Source organism: Corvus cornix, chromosome 20 (assembly GCF_000738735.6).
Source record: "Corvus cornix cornix isolate S_Up_H32 chromosome 20, ASM73873v5, whole genome shotgun sequence".
In the NCBI taxonomy this organism is placed as follows: domain Eukaryota; kingdom Metazoa; phylum Chordata; class Aves; order Passeriformes; family Corvidae; genus Corvus; species Corvus cornix.
Genome location: NC_046349.1, coordinates 12,141,458 through 12,162,867, shown reverse-complemented (window position 1 = coordinate 12,162,867; position 21,410 = coordinate 12,141,458). Strand labels below are relative to the sequence as shown.

Genomic DNA, 21,410 nt, shown 5'->3' with positions numbered 1-21,410 from the left:
TGCTTGGCTTTTCCCCCCTTGTAGTTTGCAGGTTGATGATAGTAGCAATAATAGTAATTTTTTTTGGTTTTAGCTACTGCTCAACTGCAGTATTATTACTCAGAAAAACCAGCCTTTAAGCTTCCCATGCTGACATGATGCAATCGGGGTAACCAGACAACATGAGGCATCAAGTACCAGGGTGAGTCAGTCTGGGAAATTGTATAATGCGTTTGTTTTCCTGTAGTTACAGCAATGTGCAAACAATAGGCCTGGAGGGGAAGCCCGAAGTGAGAGAGATCAAAGGGACCCACTAAAGGGAAATGTCCTTCCCACACACACTTGGAACATTTGGACCCCAAAAAAGCCCCATGTCAGATGCTCTTTGGAGGAGTCCAAGCGCTCCTGGATTAGCATTTTCCGCCCTGGCCCACCAGCAGTGGCCAGGGAGGGGATGCAAAACCTCACTGGTGTTGCAAGCAGAGGCTCCTGAGATTGTGGCTCCTGTTCCAGAGAAAAGAAACCTCTTGTTCTTTTCAAAAAGAACAACCTCCTTTAAGTAGAATGTCCTGCTCTCCAAAGACAGGGCAAACAGCACTAAATCACCAGCTAATAGACAGCCAGCCCTTGAGATATCCTTGTTGGACAAGACATAGTAAACACAGCAAAGAAATGTTATTCTGCTAAGACTTAAACAACATTTGCTCTGAGGGCTCCCATCTAATGACTTGTCACAGAAGATAGTGCTGGTTTAGTCTAACTAAAGTGGCTGGTTTGGGTTTCAGCTGTGAGATAAAGATCTGAGCACAAAGAGAAAAGGTTTCTAGTGCACATCTCACTCTTGTGCCTCACCTACCAACTCTGTACTCACAGAGGGTGTTCTTGGAGCAATGTGAATGATGGCACTGCAACGAGGAGGCAAAAAACCCTTTTGGTTCCTTGGCCCTGCATTCAGCCCCTTCATTTCAGGACTTCAGTTCATGCAAGAAACTGTACTGAGCCTTTTACCAGAGCAAGAGATAGGAAAGGCACATGATCCTCCTTTTACAAAAAATTAAGCTGGGACATGGAAATGTTAATGTCTAGATTAGAGTTACATAAATTACGAAGTCTGGATCCAGACCACAAGTATGTTTTGTCGAGACCACATCAAAATGGCTCAGCGTTCAAAGAACTGACATCAGCGGGAGTGTCAGAGCTTTTAGCAATGATAAAATTTGGGGCTTTCTGCTCGGTTTTCTCAAGTATCAGGCTCGCAGTGGAGCCTGAGATGACGACAGGAGGTTGACATTTGCCTGCTAATGTCTTTGGTAGTGTCTGGCCCTGGATGCCAGACAGGAGAGTCACCTCCCGTTAGAAAGAACTCCCAAAAATTTGTGTACAGGTCATATAACTGCTGTGTGGTCTGTGAGACTTCCTCAGTGAACTTGTTTTCTGGGCTCAGGGGTGAGTAACAAGAACTGCAGCGTGAGGGTGGCTGGGCAGGATGCATGTGAGATCGTGTCTGGGAAGCAGCTGGAGCTATGGAGGTGGAAGGGCTGAGCTGCCAAAGGGCTGATGGCGGTAAGGAAAGGGATCGCAAATGTTTAGTGAAAGAGAAAAGGGCTGGAAGAAGTGAGGACTGTGGGGATGAGCACAGAAATAAGAGAACACAAGTACAGAAAAGGCAGGGAAGAGTATCCTGAAAGGAAATTGTAAAGGAGTTACCATGTTGCGACACAGCAATTCTAAAATAAGAGAAAGGATTAACAACCATGAAGCTTCGTGAAAATAGTATGTATGGCTTCTTTGCCTTTTGCTGGGGAACTTTTTCAGTCTCTAGGATGCAGTTTGGTTTGAAGCCATAAACACTAGAAACATATGCAAAAATGAGAAGTGCAGCACCTGCCCTAATTGCCTGCCTTGGTGAGCTGGGGCACAAGGAGAACATGGACAAGAGAGAGAAAGATTCAGTGAAAACATGAGAGCTAGAAATTCTATCATATCTCTCTATTTCATTAGCAAGAGAACAGGAGATGAAACTCTGCATTTATAGACTATAATGTTGTAAGGTCTACACTATTTTAGGACAGTCCTCTTGCCAAACTGTCCCCGCTTTTATGTCTGTTTTCTTCACTCACTGTCCCCATCCCCCTCATCAGCCCTGTTATTTCAAGCTGCTGGTTGACAAGCGGTAGTAAACACTAATGAGCACTTCCAAGTGGGATAAAAATAGGGAAAAAGGACAGGCAGCAGCAGTGAAGGTGACTCCTGGCAATTTCCATTGCACTGCAAGACAAGGCGATTTCTGTGACCAGCAAGCACCCTGTGCTGGGAGCAGCCCCAGAGCCCCGGCTCTCCTGGCCCTGTCCTGGCAGCAGCGCTGCTGTCCCCTGCCTGCATCAGGTAATCCCCCAGCCCAAAGAGCCCACCTGGCTCTTGTGCTGCCCTGACCCCTCCCTGCTACCTGCAGGAATTACCAGCCTATCAGTAACCATACAGTTACACCTTGCAACAGCCTTTGAATGGCTTTACAAGTGTGGGTTAACCCTCCTGCTTCTGTTTTAAAGTAGGAAACACTTGAGGCATGGATATGTTGAATTCTCATTGATTCAGCATGTAAACCACAGCGTCTAAGCCAGGAGCACAATCCTCTCCTCCTGACTCATATTCTAACCCTAGAGCGGCTGTTTGGGTCACAGGCACCGTGCAAGTTTTCCAGCAGGCAGCCCAAGGACAGAGCTGGCATGGAGGGAAGGGGGTTATTCACGTCCAGGTTTGAGCAGGTGGAGGGAGGAGAAGGCAAAAAGTGCATCCTGGGAGGGTGAGAGGAGATGTGGGGTTAGAAGACATCTGTTTGGATTAAAAACCTGCCCATATCCAGATTCCAGTTTGCTTGGTGTCATTGCTTAAAGTCAGCTGCAGCTGTCCAAAGACAAGCTTAGGAAAATATTTTTCAGACTTTCCTACTTTGAGAGGGCCCCAGGATCTCCCTGGGCCTCTCCCTGGCACGTTTGCAACACCCTCTTTACACAGACCTGATGCAGCCCTCCTCCCACACCTTCCCTTCCCTGTGCCTGGGATCCCTCTCCCTCCCCACTGACAAAAGCTCTCCCCACTGATAAAAGCCCTCCCCACTGACAAAAGCCCTCCCCATGGCCCCGGGCAGGAGCCACCAACCAAACATAGCCCAGGGGCTCTGCCAGGTGAATGGATGTCCAGAGCAGGAATACATTTTGGTGGAGGTGTTTTCCAAGGACTGGTCTGAAAACTGGGTGTGCTGGTAGTGAGACAGATCTGTGTAAATTCTGTTGAATCTAGGGAAAAATTAAATTCACTTTAAAATTTCAGCAGATTCTTCTAGTGCTTCTAGTAGCCATGCTGCCTTTCCTACAGTGTTGGAGAAGGATAAGATCTAGGTCTCAAAGGCTGATTAAAAGTGGCAATGGGAGTTTGTTAGTGAGATGCAACATGTTTCCTAAACACGAAGCCTCTTGTACAAACAGTGCTGAGAGAAATGAGGTTATACACACGTCTCTGACACTTTCTATACAGCTGCTTCTGTTCAGCACTGAAGGGCTGTTCATTAGCCCATCACTTACCCCAGTAAGGACCCACTGGGGTGTGCAAAATGCCTCCTGCAGCTCCTCAAGTGCCTGTGAAGGGTTGTGCCTTGCTAAGTTCAAGATTTGTCAGAGGTTTTGCAGTGGCTTTTAGGAATGGTCTGAAGGAGAAAACCAGATACAGCTCTGTTCTTGGAGAGCTGCAGGATTTCCAGGCTGAAGTTCCCTTGCTACTTGCTGAGAGATGAATGTAGTTATCAACTGACTTGCAGATAAGTCATCAAAAAACTATAATCAAAATAATTGTCAGTATTTGCAGATACTGTCATAGTGCTGGGGCACATCATTAAGTCAAAGTGCTGTGCTGCACCATCCCCAGAACAATCACACTGGTACTTAAAAAAGCTCCAAAAAGAAGGCACATCTGCTTTATGGGTTGGGTGGGCCTTAGCCTTTCTTAGGTACTAGAATTACATGTTTCAACCCACAACATGGAACCAGACTCCAATGAACAGCAGAAAGGGGTCTGGAGAGGGGCTCAGGTTTGATCTGGTGCAGCAGTGGTGTAGTTTGAAGCTCAAGCTAAAGCGTTCCAGCTGCAAGTCAGACCCAGGAATGCATCCTGCAAGATCTGATTTTTCTGTAGGGCTGGTAACATGAGCATTCAAATCACTGCCTTTGAAGCCTGTGAAATCCATAATGGCCACAAAGTGAACGTGTAACAACTACATTTCAATTACCAAAGGCTGGTCAAGTACCTGGTTTTATTCTCTCCAGTAACAAAACTCCCATTGACTTCAAAGGGATTGGGATTCACTCTGCAGTGCAAGTGCTGGATCCAACGAAATAGGAGATGCAACTCTGGGATGAGGTATTTCAGCGTCGAAAGGTGCAGACAGAAAAGCAGGATCCAGCTCTGAGGTTTAGGGCAGCTCTACAGTCTGCATTTTTTCTGCAGCTTCAGGTTAATAAACTGAGGGTGGTGCCCTGACTGAGCACTGGGATCTGCTTTGCTCTCCCTCCTTTTTCCAGGAGGGAGGAGACTTGAGCAGCACCTGGCTCCCCAAAGGCCACCTTCAGCCTCCACTGAGAAGGGTTCATCACCACAAACAGGGACTGGATGCCCTGCTGCTCTCACCCTTCTCAAGCCACTCGCTGGCTCTGTAAAACACCTTCCCATGCTCTCGGGTGAGCGAGCCACGAAGCCCAAACAGAAGTTGGACATGAGTCACTGGACTTTGAGCTATGCACTTGAAAGCTTTTAGACATGTTATACCAGTTAAAACGTCAACTGTTTTCATGTTTATGATATTTGGGACATTTTTGTTCATGAATGTACTTGTTTGCCTAAAGTGAATAACTGATGCCCTGTGCCTAAAGAATGCTGTGCATGCCTTTTCATCAAGGAGATGTTGCCAGTTTGAAGAGCTTGCCTTGCAATGGTAAGTCAGGATATTTGATCATTTAGCCTGATTTCCTACAAAGACCTGTAACAATATCTTCAGTCTGACAGAGATATAATTTCTAGTGGTTAAAGTCCAAGTGGCATCTCCTCTGCTGCAAAGGACAGGGCTGGGCTCCCATTTTTACTGCCAGGATTGTTAGGTTGAGCAGGTGGATGGGGGAGAGCTTCTACCCTGCAAACATTTGTGCTGTTGAGGGGCAGGATTTCAGGAAGAGTCTGTGGGGGTGCAGCTGTTGCTCTGGAAACACCTAAGCCTGTATTTTTCACTGAGAATGAAGTGCACACAAGAGATGTTGGAGGTTAGATACCTCCAACCTGTCTGAACTCGTGAAGTCATTAACTGCTGAACTGCTCATACCTCTGGTTCATGTGAACCCAGGGCACCATCACCCCCTCCAAACTGGAGGCTCATCTGTGGTTTAACTGCAAATCCTGCCTTCAGCATATCCCCTGGCCTCCTCACAGAGGAAAATCTCCCCAGTCACCCTCAGCCTGGGCTTTCCAGCTTGCCCTGTGCTGTTCTGGGGCTCTGGACATTGTCCTGCTCTCTGCTGTGCGGGAGATGATGCTGAGCTGCCCCGGGAGCCTGGCAGGAGCTGCTGCACCTCAGGCACTGCACAGGAGCAGCACCAGCCTGGAGAATCCCTCGTGTTTCAGGTCTCCAAAGGCAATTCCCGCAGTGCTCTTGTGTCAGCAGAAGAGCCCTGGGAGAAGGAAACCCAAAGGCAGCAGAGGTTTCCCTGCCTGCGTGGGGGGGAGGGTTTGGCTTTGTTTTGCTCTTGTTGCTAACAACGTCAGATGGGGCTGACTTTCCAGTGGCTCAGGATGAGACAAACAGCCAAGGAAGCATCAAAGTGAACGGGTGGTTTTTGATCAACACTGGAGAGAGTTTGTTTTCTTTCTCCACTTGCCCAATGACACACTGACTTGGATGACTGGGCTGTGACAGAGCCGGGTGGAAAATGTCAGTGGAAAAATGCAGAAAAAGAGCAAATATTTTTACAAATGTTAGTGACAATATTTTTACCTTGGGTCAATCCAAACCAACAGTAATATTTTTTCAGGACAAACTGTTCAAAACTCGCCATAGTCTGTGCCAAAATGTATGCAAAAGGAGGATATGCATGAACACTCATTAAAAATAGTGTTCCTGTGGTGAATATGATGCAGTAAAATTGCACCTAATCTTGTGGCTGGAACATCTGTATAATTAGCAAGATTCCTCACCTCTTCCAGACAGTGGTTCATGTATATGCCTGCCCTTTGCATACATTTTTTTTTCCTTTAAGAATAGGAATTAGTGGAGGAGACAGTTTGCAGAAGCTTTTGCTGCTCCACACAGAACTCTCTCCAGTAGCACCTTGCCACGCTCTCTAAACAAAGTTGTAACAAACCTGTGGATGCACCAGTGTAAAATTAAGATATCAGATCTCATTCTGACTCTGTCAGTAAGATTCCTAGTGGGCACCTCACTCATCAGGACCTGAGGGAGAACTTCCCTGGCACCTGATGAGGAAGGTCATTTACTCCAGGTTTCTGGCAATTCCCCAGTGCCCTGGCACACAGCTTGGTGCCTCTTCCTCTGCCAACACATCTACAGTTTCTGCTCTTCCCAAGAGTGGAAAGTCATCCCTGCAGGCTTCTACCTAAACAATCTATTCAAGAAATACATCAAAGGGAGGCTGCTGCCTCTGGAACAAGAGAATAAACTGAAATGTTTATGGCAAGCAGGATATGTAAGGGGTCCTGTGCACAGTTCTGGCTTGTTGCCTTGCCATTTAAAGAAGACCTGGTTAAAATGCATAGTTCGAACTATTACTGTTTGATAAAAATAGATTAATTTTAACACAGTCCCCAAACACTGCAAATAATTGCATCATTAGGAATGCCAGGAGAACTGCAAGTTTTAAGCTATAAAATCAGAATTTCAGATGTGGAAGAAAACACACCAGTGGTTAAACATTTTTACCATCCAGCAAAACCAGTAGAAATCCTCACCATTAAAAAAAGTTGACAAGGTTTCCTGACATATTTCAATTTTTTTGCATTTTTATAAGCTCTTATAAAACTATAAAGCCAGAGTCCTGATTATATTTTTTTTTCTTACCCTTTTGGACTTTTCACTTTTTAAATCCCTAGTGTTTCTCTTTTCATAAACCTAAATTAGAACTGTAGTATTATTAGCCCATATTTAGTAGTCCTAAAGAGTAACTTCTGACTAGAATGTGACTGGAAATACTTTTCGCATAAATAAATGCAATCTCACTTTTGGTAGGACTTGTACGTGAAAGAAGTATGTGCAAGTGAAACTAAGTGCCTTTGATAAGTGGTTTGGGACTGCTGATTAATTGGAACTAAAACCAGATGAGAAAATTGAACATATGTTCTTATTCAAGTTCCCTGGAGGATTTGTCAGGGAGCTTGGCATACATTAATAATTGCTTGGAAGGGATTTAATAGCTCATCTTGTAGTTTTGCACATGCAACACAATCAGTCAATATAAAAAGCATGGTGTTGTCTGTCTTTGTTAATTAGGGAGCTCGGATGCCTATGATAATAAGGGCTAGTAATTAAGCTACAGTTCCAAAGGAAGCATTTGGGTTTGCCACCTCAGGATCCATTGGAGGCAGGAGGAAGGGGGGAATAGTTCCAGAAATCTTGAAATATTCCTGGTTTATGATAGTTTTCCTGCACTAGCACGCAGCCAAGCCACTGAGTGCTCCCAGAGGCCAGAGCAGGAGTGCCGGGGGTGCTCCCTGGGGCACGGGGAGGCTCACAGGGCACCTGTCCCCGTGTCACCACACACAGGAGCTGTGTGGCTGCTGCAGCAGCATTGGCTGGGATCCCCTGCACAGCCCTGATATCAAACCCAGCCGCTCCTGCTGATGGCACCAAGACTTCTAAAAGCACTGGATGTGACTCCCTGGAGGAACAAACTGTGCTTGTGCTTTCACCAGGGTCCCTCTGTGGGTCGCTCACCTTCCCGGGTGCTCCTGCAGGACCTGGTAGATGCTGATCTGGAAGGTTTCGTTGTCGAAGCGCTCGCGGATGTAATCCTTGTAAATCCTGAACTCTGCCGCCGTCACCGCCTCCCCCTCCGGGATTCGGGAGAGATCAAACCTGAACTCTCGGTAGTGGCAGCGCTGATGGTGAAACTCTCTGTCATGCTCCACTGAAACAGAAAACAGCCCATTAGCCACCTGCTTTGTTCCCCTTCCCCTCGCCATCAAACACGCTCGCAGTTGCCACAACAGAAAAGGGCAGGAATATCTGATTGCAGCATCTCACGGGCTGCTCAGTTCATTAAAGCACATAGGAAATACCTGCCCATATCTGGGCTATTATAGGCATATATGTGTTTATCAGGCTCTCTTTGGAACTGTTTTATGGTTGGCTGGTACAGGGGGCCATTGTGTTTCAAGGATTTTTGGCAGCTTTGTGCATGACAAGTGACTCTGGACATTTGCCACCGATAACGACCGAGCTGCTGTGGGAAGGAGCTGAGACAAACAGATGGGGCTTTTCAGGAGTGCTGGTTCTTGGCCTGGCTCTGCTTCTGACAATCACACACATATCCACACGCTATAGACACAAATTCCAGCCCTTGAGGCTCTTCATGCCAGTGTCCCACATTTGGTGCCAGCTGAACTCATCACAAGCCCACAGCTCCGCTCTGTAGGGTCAAAGCTTTCATTTTAAAGGATCTTTAGTGATCAGGGCTGTGAAGAAACTGCTCAAATTGAGGACCTTCTTCTACCTCCCAGCCCTGACTGTGAAATAACAAGTGCCAGATCCTCCCAGGCCAGTGTTGGGATGTGTGTTATCCCACGGGGTGACAGGTCTGCCTGTCCCCTGATGGACAGCTGATGGTCTCGTGTAGCCCTGCTCGTGGGTACGGAAGCAGGGGGTTGCTGTTGGGAGGAAACAAAGACTTCAAGCCAGTCCTCCAGCAAAGGGGAGGTGAGGTGTCACTGCCCCAGGCCGACACATGAGGCAAGGCACCCTTCTTGGAACAAATTCCAAATTAAACAGACAAGTCAGACAAAGGAAAAGGGGGAAACGGAGGTAATAAGGGGATGAACTGACTCGCCCAAGGTCACAATGCATGACATTTTAAGAGCTGAGGTTTGAACCAGGAACTTCCTATATGTCCCAGCCCTGTCGTCTGTCCACTTGACCTCCCTGCAGCTTGACTGCACAATTCAAGTAGTTAGCTCTGAGATTTCCTTGGCAAAGAATGTGTGTCTTTCTACAGGCCTGATTTTCTTCTGGCAGCAGCAAATCCATTGTGTAAATCCATTGACTTAGAGGGAATTACTCCTGAAAAAGAGGAGTTTCAAGCCTGAGTCTGGAAAGTGCTGTTTAAATTTACAGTGCTGCATGGTACAACTGCAGATCAGTGCTGGCCAGGGTGTCCCTGTGGCAGGGACAGAGCGTGGGGAGGCTCTGGGAGTGGGGCTGTGTCCAAGCACGGAGCAGGTTCAGCGCTGCTTTGCTGGCCGAGGCTCAGCCGTTGGCCATGGACTCTTCCTCCTCTCTCACATCCCTTCTGTGAGGAGTCCAGTTTGCCACTGTGTGATTGCTGCTCAGGGAGATGCTTCAGAGCTCTTACTCACAGCTGGGATTCATCTTAAAGGAGTTTTTAGGTATGAAACCTCCAAACTTTCCAAGACAAAGGTGATTAAGTTCAGCAAATGGTTTTATAGGTTGAGCAGTCTCTGTTGCACCTCTGCTAAAACATCTCAGGGACAACATTCAGTGTCTCATACCCTGATGTGGGGGAATATTGTGAGTATTCACCCATGCTTGTAGAAGACTTGGCAGGCTACAACTGCCCTGGACGTGCTAGCAACACTATTAAATGTGCCTCAATCCCTTTCCTCCAAAGTACTCCTAATAGAATAAGATATAAAGAGCATGATTTCAGTTTTAAAGGAATTTGTCTGCACCTAAATTAAAAGGGAATGAAAAAATACTTTAATATGGAATCACTCCTTTAACCACAACTGTAGAAGAATGAGTATAAAACTGTGTGGTTTTAGTTGCAGCTGTTAGCAGTAGGATGTACAAACATGATTTGCTTCCAAAGACACTGGAAGGCTGAATTTCCAGAGGAAGGTGGGTGCAGTTTTTCAGTATGTGTGTGATGACAACTGCATCAACCAACACTGGCCTTTAGCTGCACTTTATGCACAAGGTCTGACAACAAGCACATGAAGATGAAACTTTTTGGGGTGCTGCTAAAGTTCACAGCAATTCCCACTGCTGAGCCCTAGAAAAAATGTGTCGTGTTAGTATGAAAAATTAACAGCCAGGGTCATAAAATAAAGAGCCCCAAAGTTTGAACTTTCCCATGCTTTGCAGATGTTTGGATATAGGGTTTTGGCCTGAGCCATCTTTAGTGTTAAAGCAAACATTCCTGTGGCTATAGTCATTAAGATCATGAAAATATGTGGATATGTAACTGAAGAAAGAATCCCAAGAAACCCTTCAACTCAGTGTTTATTGTTTTTCCCCTTTTTCTTTGCACTCTGGACCTATCTGCTGACCCAGAAGTAACAAATCCTTTCAGAACTAATTTATGAGAAACACTGACCCTGAATCAACATCTGTTAGATGACTGCAGTAAATCTTATTACATAATTAAACACCAAAATCTATGTTAAAATAACGTTAAGGGTCTGACTCGAACTCATAAAAGTAAGACTCTTCATTATGAAGGCTGAAATCCTATCCCTAAGTCATGCTGCTGTGTGTTGGTATGTGGGAACATATGGTACAGTATATCTGATCAAGCACTTTTTGTAGACCCCTGGAATACCTTAAGCACAACAGCACAGGGTAAGCAGGGGAGCATTCAAGGAGCCTGAGTTTCCTGGGTTTGATGGGTGTTAGACCTTTGACAATGCTGCAACTGGGTCATTTCCAGCTAATTACCTGAGGAGTTGGAAGGGGGAGAGTGGGGGGAGTGCTAAAAAAAAAAGGCAGAGGGGAACAGTGGTATTTTACATGTTCACTGAAACAGTCAGGAGAATTGCTGCAGCTCTTTGAATGTGACTGCAGTTCCTCCATTAGATCTATAAAATCCACGATCCGTATTGACACAATGACACAAAAACCTTTTGGTCATTCCTGAAGGACTAAGTCTCAGCTGTTTGTCAGCCATTAATGTTAAATCAGTGTTAAATGCTCCCTTAAAAGACATCAAGCATTTTGACTATTTGCTGGATATGCTTCATAGCCCTTCTGCCCACAGAACTTCAACTCATCTTCATCCCAGGCCCAGAATTCTCACAAATCTGCTACCCAAAGGCTTTGGTGAATGGTTTTAGCCCAGATGCTAATTTCAAACATTGGAAATTCCAGCTCACAATTCAAATGCCTTGGCAAGGCAGCTGCTTGGAGAGGAAGCCAAAGCTCTGGACGTGCAATCAAAGGTTGTAAAATAGGAAAAGGAAGAACACCCTTGAAATATAATTCTGCTATGAAACAGACTGTGTGCCTTAACTGTGGGAAAACAGTGGATTTCCTCTCCTTAAAAAACAATCCAAAGTCACTCACAGGTGATGCATGTGTAAACATGAGGCTCTCCTCACTCTTAGAAGCAGTATTGCATTTTGGAGTCACAACCACTGCAGACAAATTCTGGCCTAATTTAACACAGGGTTCAAAATTTGCTGGTGTAAAATAACTCTTGGCATGGGGAGTGGGGCAGTCAGCTGGAGCTATGGTGGATGAGGATCATCAGACACTCCCTCTGGCACAGTCCTTTGGGAAGGGAAAGGTGGAGACAATGGGAGTTGAGAGCTGTGGGATGGAGGAGGACATCAGATGCATGAGAAAACAAGCAAGACACCAAAAATCCTGGGGGACAATTAAGGTGATGCAGCCAAAACAAGGAATATCTCAGGCTGGTGGTTATCAGTAACTTGGCCACACCTGTCGCAAATATGCAAGTCAGATCAGCACCTTTGAAAGTCTGGCCTTGCCTATCTGTGCAGGATCTGAGTGCTGCTCTATCTGATACAGAGAGGGCTCCCAGCTCTCTGAAGTCCTTTGTCTCTCCAAGCCTCTGTTGTGGCCTGATGGTGATGCAAGAGGGGGCAGGACATGGTTGTGCAACGACAGGGATGGTTAAAAGAAAACAGGATGGATACATGTGCTCAGGTGTGAAGTAGCCAGGTATCAGATGCAAAAATATGGGAAAGCTAGAGATAAAATGTCAACAAATACTGGGTGCTTGTTCTGACATGTGCTGAAGATACAGCATTTAAAAACATTAGGATACAGGGATAAAAAAGTGTAGCTGTTGATATTTAGAACCTGGAGCAACAGAGATGAAGCCAGTACCAAAAAATAATGTTGGACAGAAAACCTTGTGGCCCTGATTTATCACCCCCTGTGCTCAAACTTCCAAAGCAAATGACAAATCAGCATAAAGCTGGGAAACTTAAACGGATCCCACGTTTGGTCACTTTCACAGCAAAGTATGTTGAGATTAGAAACAAGTGCCCCAACTGTCTTCAGCTCCTTTGTAAATCACTGCTGGCAAGTGCAAAGCCAACCTGAGCTAGTTCTGCAAGCACTGGTTGGACCTCTGGGTTTGTCTCAGGGATTGCTGGTAGGCAAGGCCTGCCATGTGACAGTGAGGATTACGTTGAGGCATAGCTTGCAGTGTTGTTACTTCTCCCGACCCTTCCCAGCTCAGCCCTGGAACCCAGCACAGCAGCACGGTGTCGAGCACCAGCCCCATGTGCTGAGCAAAGGACCAGGGAATCACAGCAAGATTTTTTTTTTTCCCAAGAATGACAGTGTTAAAAAGTAATTATTGCCGAAATATTAAAGAGCTAATCTAAACTCCAGGGAAGTCAATAGAAATATTTTCACTAATTTCAATGGATTTCATGGGAGGCCAGTCTACGTGCTTAGGTATTTTTATGCTCTGGTTTTCTGAAGATGCAAAAAACTCTTTTGCAGAATGAAAGTCAACATCAGATGAATAGACTCTGTTCTCAGGTTGCCAGACTGGGAAAGCTTTGGTAATTCCATACCTCTTCCTCCTTGGCACATTTGGGTGATGCACTTAAGAATATATTTTGAATATATAAACAAGTAAAAACTTAAATTTTCTTGTTAACGCTTTCACCTGATAATATGTTAATTGTTTTTATGAGGCACTTTGAGAGCAGTTGTCTCATTTATTGTAGTGCTTACAACAATTAGAGCTACTTGTTTCTCATTTACAATGGAAAAAGGCACCAGAAGGAATGTGCAGTAGGGTGTCTGTAACTTCTTCACTCCCAAAAAAGGCCAGAAGGGATTTGTAAAGGACTTTAATCTCAAATAGATTAAAGGTCCTGAATTCCTGAGACTGAAAGATAAGTCAAAGGAAAATAGATTCCAAAAGACAACACCCCCTCCCTTAGCTTCTCAGCCAGGCTGCTGCTGAGCCGTCAGCAATTGCCTGAGAAACCCCTCAGAGATTTGGATGCCAAAAAAAATCTGCCACACTCTGGCATTAAAATCTAACAGATTTTCAGAGTCTACCTGTGTGGTGAGTTTAGAGAGTAGGAAAGCCTTTATCTGCTTTCCCTCCGACAGCTGCAGAGCTACAGAAAGTGGGCACTGTTTCTTCAGAGGTGGCTGAGGGCTGCCAGGCTTGTGCTGAGACCCTGTGGATTGACCTCAGCCTCAGTGTTTCCATGAAAGAGCAAACTAAACTCTGACTTACACATTTGCACCCAGCAGTGCAAAATCTTCTTCGAATTTTCCAAGAAAATTTACCTTTATTTCCCTCCATCGCCACCCCCCGAGATCGAAGCCAAAACTTCAGAAACTCTGTTGCATCATTTCAGTGCAGAGCCCAAGATTCCCAGAAATCAGCTGCCCTGGGACCAGCTCCACCTGGGCCCCACCAGCCCTTCCAGCCTGTGTCTCTTACTGCTTTTAAAGGGAAGCTCCTCTCCTATCTCCTGCCTCACCCTCTTGTTTCCCTTGGGAAGTGTATTCAAGCGCAAAAAAATTTTCCCTTCCCCAGATGAGCTTTTGGGTGGATCCTGTCCTCTCCCAGCTCCCCACAGTGCCCGAGAGCAGCAGTGGCAGGAGGACCAGGGACCTCCCAGCACGGCGGGAGGGAGGCCAGGGCCACCCCTTGGGCTCGGGGCTTGTGGTGGTTGTGAAACTGCGCTGTAAATTTTCGGGATGTCAAATGCTAGACCTCTTGATGGGATCCTAATTAACAGGCATTAAATGTTCCCTCTATAAATTGCGCTTCTTTGTCTCTAAATTGGTGGATAAAACCATGGCACTTATGAAATATAGGCCTTTTCTCCTTATGTTGCTGAGGTTCAAGAAGGAGGAAACCAATTAGGCGAAGGATCCAGCGGTCTCTGCAGCTGAAAGAGCCTACTGGGCTCAGCAGGATGCCTGATTGAGCAAGAAATGCAAGGTCAGTCCTTATATTTTTCTGAGGAAAAGGGGGACTATAATAAAGATTATTGCAATAATGTCATGCCAGGTCACAGTCTGCGAAGGCACATGTTTCCCTCCTCAGTGTGCTCGACAGCAAGAGTTACAGGGGCAGTGGCAGGAAATTTATAATGGCAAGAATTTAGGAATGTGAAGTTCTGTGATTGGTCTTCATTTGTTTCATTCTCTCGGCTTCATGATTTACATGCTGACATTAGGCAGCTAAAGCAGCAGTTACAGAAATATTCGAAGAAATAGTTGAATATAAATTGGGAGTTCTATATATGGAGTAGAGCAAATGTCCTGGGGTGTGTGATGGGATTTTTTTTTTTTTTAAGAGTGGTAAAAACAGTATTTGGAGGACCTTTTACATGGAATAGTTGCAGCTCTCCAAGTCATCTAGAAGCTATTGCAGGTTTTTGGAGATACATAAGGAAAAACAAATACAGCTAGATTTTGGTCTGTGAGATAAGTTTACTAGAAAAATAGCCTGTGGTTTTCCCATAACTCATTAATGCACCCCATCACCAGGGATTGCTGCCATCCTGCCACTTCTAAAAACACAGCCTGTCCTTGAGCCACAGGCTCAGCACCCCCAGATATTTGGGGGGTTCTGGGCTCATCTGCCCAAGCCCTGTCCTGATGCCCTGTCCCCATGTGCCCTTTGCAGAAGGCAAGGGAAGAGCATAGCTCAGCAGAAGGGACCCTGCACCCAGCTGCTCCCTGCTCATGGATCCATTTTACAGCCAGGTAGAGGGAGGAGAAGGTGATAAACTTTCTTGCATGGTAAACTCACTGTGTGCCAGGGCAAAGTCCTGCCCCATCTGTGGGTGGAGAGCGGAACTAACGGACTAATTTCAAGTAAGATGAAAACCAGGCTCCATAAACCCCTATCCTCAACCCCAGAGGCTGGAAATTCTTTAGTGCTCACTCTGCAAAGTGATCTGGGGTAAGCATTTTTCCTTCGAAAGGGGAAAAAAACCCCTCTGGAGTTAATATTCTCCCTTTAGCCATCACTTCATTTTTTCAGCTTTCAGCATGGAGGTGGTGTTGCCAGCAAGACCACCTAGCCACAAACCCAGCAGGGAGCTTCCAAAATTCTTCTAAACACTGACTCCTTGTTATAAATTGAAAAGTGGTAATAGCAGCAGTGCATATCACATCTGTGCCAGGCTTCAGGCCTGGGAAGCAGCAGCCTCCCTACTGCAGAACACAACTTGGAAAGATCCTTTCAGTCCACACATGTATCAGCATTAGCCATTTCTTTGTCAACAAATCCCTTAATACGTCCCCTTTCTATCATGTACAGATGTCCAAAAAATAATGGAATACTGTACTACAAGATTAAACACTTTAATGTCAGCATATGTGTTGCATGACTCGGAACAATGGTATCATTGTGCGTGTGCAAACAGCCGGGCGAGGGAAGATGGGTTTAATTATCTCCGAAGCAGCAGCAAGTTCTTCCTGACTAAGTCAAACTTCAGCTAGCAAGGGCTGCTCAGAGCAGAAATTGGTGTTTCTCCCTTCCTGGTGTTCTTCCAGTGCTGGGATCAGTGCTGTACCCACGTCAGGCAGGGCTTCGAAGCGCAGTTCGGGAGCCACCTGCTCCCCTGGGAGCCACGTGCCGCCACGGAATGTGGTGTGGGGACCAGAGGATGCTGTGAGTCACCACATCCTCTCGCCCCATGTGTCACCCAGGAGTCTTTTAAGTCAACATTCCTAAGTATGGTAGATGGCAAAGGGGGAAACAGTCATTGGGAAGGAAAGGACAGAGAGAATCGTGCATTCTGCCTTCTGAATTGGGAGACATTTTCTGCCGGGATTTCTCTGCAGACACTTGAGGGAATGCTGGATGGTAAAACCATTTCTTTTTAAAGAACATCCATGAAGTATCTGGGCAGGTTATGCACAGGTAATCCATTTTCCTTCCCGAGTGTGCCCTGATGGGTACCCGCTTACGCTGTGGTTTCTCTGCTGAAAGCAGAGCCAGACGAGATGAAAGGTATTGTGAAAAATTTACACGTGGGACTGCTCTGCGAACACAAAACTCTCCTAATAGTAAACAGACCGATGGTGGTGTGACTCCTGGTGCTGTTTGCTGTGTCTGCATGTGTATCTGGGGAAAGCAAAGTTAAATAAGCAGGGAAGAGTTGTGTTTCTCCAGAATACCTTATTCACAGCCCTGTCACGTGAAACACGGCAGCACATGGAGCTGCAATCCATCTGCAGCTGCTGTAACACACTGAGCATTGCTGTGGGATTTGAGTGGTGTGAGGGAATGGAGAATTGGGGGTGTGACAGGGGAAAGAAATAAATGGGAGTTCATGCAGTTGTTCCTTTTGACAGACTCCCTCTAATTCTACCTTCATCTTCCAGGAATCCACCATAAGGAAATCTCCTGCCAGGCCTCCCTCACCAGGCTCTCAAATCTTGTTTCTCTTCCTCCTTTCACAGCGAAGGGGGAATCCAGGACAGTGCTGACCTGGGGATTAGCCTCACCAGCTCTCCCATTGCAAAACCCTTGTGGGTGGCTCATTTCCAGAGAGGCAAGCTGGGGACTGTGGTGATGCTGCAAATCATGGCTCCTTCCGTGTCCTCCCAACCAGCCACTGTTGTGGCCATCACAGACGTCTCAAGCTCTCATTCTGGCACAGGGAGCAGGGTTAACTGAGGCTGGTATTTACCCCAGACAGACCAGGGCTGTTGTGTCTCTCTGTGTACCTGAAAGATGGGATGCACCTGGACAGCAGCTCCAAGCCAGGGGCTCTCACAGCCCCCTGCAGGGACCGTGGGTGCACAGGGCAGGCTGAGGTGGGTGCACAGCCCCACAAAGGCAGCCTCAGCTCTACACCCCATTCTAGAATTGTCCCTGCAGTCAAACTGAGCAAAATGACAGGCAGAAGCTCATCATTGCTCCTGCTTTCTTTTCTCTGTCTGCACAGCATGGAATAACACAGCCTGAGAGCAGAGGCATGCAGCTGTCTAACACATCCCCTAAACCCTAAATCCTACGGATGCAGCTGTGGGAGGTATGTGAAGATGCAGGAGTACATTTTTCTTTTCCCCCTCTGAGCAGAGACAACTGCTACTCTGCACTGCTCACTGGCTCTTTGTAATTCAGGGGACAGCAAGGCTGCTTCCCTGGTGCTGTGGAATCAGGGAGCTCTATCTGGCCAGGCCAGCTTCCCTGCCAGAGTTAGGTGTGAATTCCAAGTCACACATTTTGCTAGTGCATCCAAGGGTCAAGAGATAGTGGCAGTCTGGGGAGGAATCATGATGAGGATCAGGCTGAGGTGGCAGCCACAGCACAGAAAAAGGCAGGTCTGGAGGAGAAGAAAGCAGGGTGATGGGTGTCTCAAATAGGAAGAGGTTGCAGAGCACGAAGAGGGAGAAAAGTTAAGTGGCCATAAGGTTTATTGAGAGAAATAATCCCCCAGCCCAGCCACTCAGCAGATGGGGCCCAAGGTGCTTCCTGCAACCCGCTCTGAGACTGAGCAGGTCTCAAAAAATCACTGATGCAAAAACCAGCAGCCTGCCCTGACTGTGTGTACACACAGCATTGAGCAAATGCAAACACACCCCCAGGCCGTCGGAGGGAGAGACAAGTGGCTGAACAGATCTGGTCAGAAATAAAGTGTATTCATCCAGGGGAGATAAGAGGCAGTGTGAGAGACTGCTACAGGCAAACCTAAAATGGGGAAAAAAGCCCACAAGGGAAGGACTGAGCATCTCTGCAGGAAGATGGGAGCCTGCTGGGAGCACAGGCACCGCGAGCTGCAATTGGCATGTGCAGAGGACATTAAATAAAAAATTTAAAAATTTTTACTGCAAATTAAAACCAAAATATGTTGTAGTAGCTGTTCAATGTAATGATTTGACCATGCAGAGATGCAATAGGATCAAATTTTTCCCTTGCATTCCAGTATCTACACTGGGGCAAAGTAATAAGTCTTCAAATGTATTTGATAAATTAGATATTGTTCATAATAAACAGCCTGAGTCAGTAATTTTGGGAAGGTGACTGCCTGAGCATCTGTGATGTGCTTATACAAAACAGACAGAAATGGCTAAAGGTACCTCTGCTGCCTGGAGAGTGAGTTCCAAATCTTCCTTCCAGGGCTAAAAGAACTTCATGAAAGTTGTGCTCATAATCGGATGCTTTTGAGCTTATATGCTAATTATCTTCTATGACATGATTTTTTTCAAGCTGCTGTTTCTTATTACTTTGCAGTATCATTACATAGAATAAAGTTACTTAAGACAGCAAAAGATTCAACAACACTTGCAAAACTGATAGAGAAAGGAGGACTGGATTCTGGACTAGTACAGCTGGTTTAAGGTATTTTAGAAGTAAATGAAATCAAATGAGAATTTATAATCCTTGCTGAGGTCTGGATTCCATCAGACTAAACTCATTAGGCATTAAGGTGCAGGTGCAGCTAAATAAAGGATCGTTCTGCTTTTCTTAATGCAATAAATTCACATCTTGAGTTCAAAATAAAAGTCTTTAAAAAGCACATGTATATATTGTGCATCTACTGGCAACACTTGAAAGAGAAAGTTCAGCTGATGGAATCTTCAAATGCCTCATTTTTGCCAAAGGAATGTGCCCATTTCTGCACCAGCTGTGCTGAGCGGCACGAGTGGAGAAGTGACTGGACATTGGCCTCTAAAGGCTTATTCATTTCATTTGCATCAGACTTCCTTTCATCTACTGAGCAGCTGCCCAAATAAATAGCATAAATCTAATTAATCCTCCTTTAATATTGTATTGCCACAACAATTCCAGCATCCCCCCCAAGTACTGCAGGAGTGTGGGCCTACACCTGCACAAGCTCCCTGCGAGGAGCACAGCAGGAGTCGCAGGGAATCCAGCCTTTCTTGTGGTTTACTGGGATAAAAGGAAAATAATTAAAAACCAGTTTCCCAGGTTTGAACCCATACGACTTGCTGGATTTCTCAGCTGAAATCCCAGATTCTGCTTTTGTTGAGAGAGCAGTTTGTGGCATATTACAAAATAAGCAGCTGATATCAGGCACACAGCCATCAGATAAGGATCTCAGCCTTTGATTGTGATCAGCAAAATCTCAACTTGGAATGTATACACTGAGCTGTGCCCCAAAACCACGACCAGCTGGGCCTTTCAAGCTTGTCTGTGCACTAGCAAACATCTGCAGCTCTGGGCCAGGCAAGAGCTGGGAGATTAGGGGACAACAAACTATTAAGGGGAAAGGTCCTGCTGCCCCAGAGGGGAAATCCCTGCACCCAGGCTGCTACAACCGTTGCCTATTTCTCAGGTGTTCTGTATGTGGGAGGTCCAGGGGTATTAGCAGTTTATAAGTATTATACAGAAGTGAAGTATTTGGGGGGATGTTTTGGAAAATAACCATTAGAAACTTCAGCTTACAAAGATACTGTGGAGTGCCCTTCCTCATGCAAGTGTGACTTCATGACCCAGTTCACATTTTTCTTTGAGATCATCATGTTTCCTCTGTGCTGCCAAGAGAGCCGAGCTCAGGTGGGGCACTGGGTTTGGGACATGGGACCTGGAGAGGAGGTCACTGCCTGGAATGACCCTCCCTGCCAGCACCACACATCCCCTCGCTGTCCTTTAGCCTGTGATGGGACTCATAGCTTATGCATAGGAGCCTGCTGCTTTCTAGGAATATTTGCTGTGCAACACATTTATTTTATTGAGAAATAGGCAGCTGTTTATTCTTTTATTAACTCTATACAGCCCTGAGAGCTATGAATATTAAAGACCTGTGAGTTGCTGGCATCCACATATATTCCTGTTTGCAGAGGCAAAATGTTAGCATCTCAAAATGATGGCAAGTTTAAACTGTTATTTCAGGAATGTCCTCCGAAGATAAAGGTGTACATATTCATGTATAGAGCATGTGCACGTGTCTGTCCCCTTTACACTTTAAACGTTGGTGGCCCATGCCCCAGGCACAACGGCATCTGAAGGTGAGGCAAAGATTTATTTGCAGTTTAATTCCCACCCACGATCCCTATTATACAAGAGGAATTTTCTTTTGGTACAAGATAAGCCCATCAGTGACATCAGCAGCACCTAGCCCTGCATACCATAGCCCTGCTGGATTCCTGACACTGAGCCTCTCACTAGGGCTGGGCCATCCAGGCCTCCTGAGTCAGCCCCTAACAACAGCATTTTCTGTTTTGTTTTGGTTTTTGTGTGTCTTCAAACGCAATTTTGCAATTGCAGTTCTGGGGTGAAAGATCAGCTGTTGAAATACGCCCTGGTGTGAATGGAGGGAGCCCAGCTCGGGTCCTGTTGCGTGCAACTGGTGAAAATAGCACAGAAATGAGGGTGTGGGGCTTGTGAAAGCATCTCTGAAGGAGCAGGAGCACAGAGCACTTTTCTCCAGCTTGGTCTCCTGCCTACCAGTCACTGCTCACTTGGATTACAGCTGCCAACCCGGGGAGGAAAGACTTGCAGTGTATCAGACACACAGGCTTAGATTTACCCCCCTCCTCTGCAGTATTTCCAGTGAAGCAGCTCTCATCTCACAGCTGTGGACTAATGAGCAAAATGACAGTTACTGTTTGCTAAAGAAATATTTGGGGTTGGCTTCAATGCATTTCTGCATCGTTCTGGATTCTTTTGTGTATTTCTGTATTCCCTGTGTCAGGCTTTAATGCAGTGGAACGGTCAGACATTTCCAGGGATATGGACTCAAATATTCCGGTAATTTGATTAACAGCACATGCCATGGATTGCAGGAACTATTGTATTCAGAGGTCAAAGTTGTGTCCACACCAATGAGGGAAGTTTTACACCACGTGTCTGATTTTCTTCTCCTTTTCACCTGTCTCAGGAGACAAATGTTTCATCACATAGTGCTGAAATATCTTCATCTCCTGATTTGGGCCAAGATTTAAGAGTGGTTACCCAAAAATTTCTTATTGAGCTGAGGAGAAAGATCTG

At 46.0% G+C, this 21,410-nt stretch overlaps 2 protein-coding genes across 4 annotated transcripts in view; one reads left to right on the top strand and one right to left on the bottom strand.

The window, feature by feature from the left end:
- The window catches only part of SPO11 (SPO11 initiator of meiotic double stranded breaks), a 224,753-nt gene that overhangs the window by 155,630 nt on the left and 47,713 nt on the right, over positions 1-21,410 (top strand). The gene's annotated exons all lie outside the window — the stretch shown is intronic.
- BMP7 (bone morphogenetic protein 7) overlaps positions 1-21,410 on the bottom strand; it is a 42,969-nt gene that overhangs the window by 10,967 nt on the left and 10,592 nt on the right. Inside the window, exon 2 of the mRNA XM_039563431.1 lies at positions 7,967-8,159. Within this exon, the coding sequence (XP_039419365.1) occupies positions 7,967-8,159 (193 nt within the window). The remainder of the gene's footprint in view (positions 1-7,966; positions 8,160-21,410) is intronic.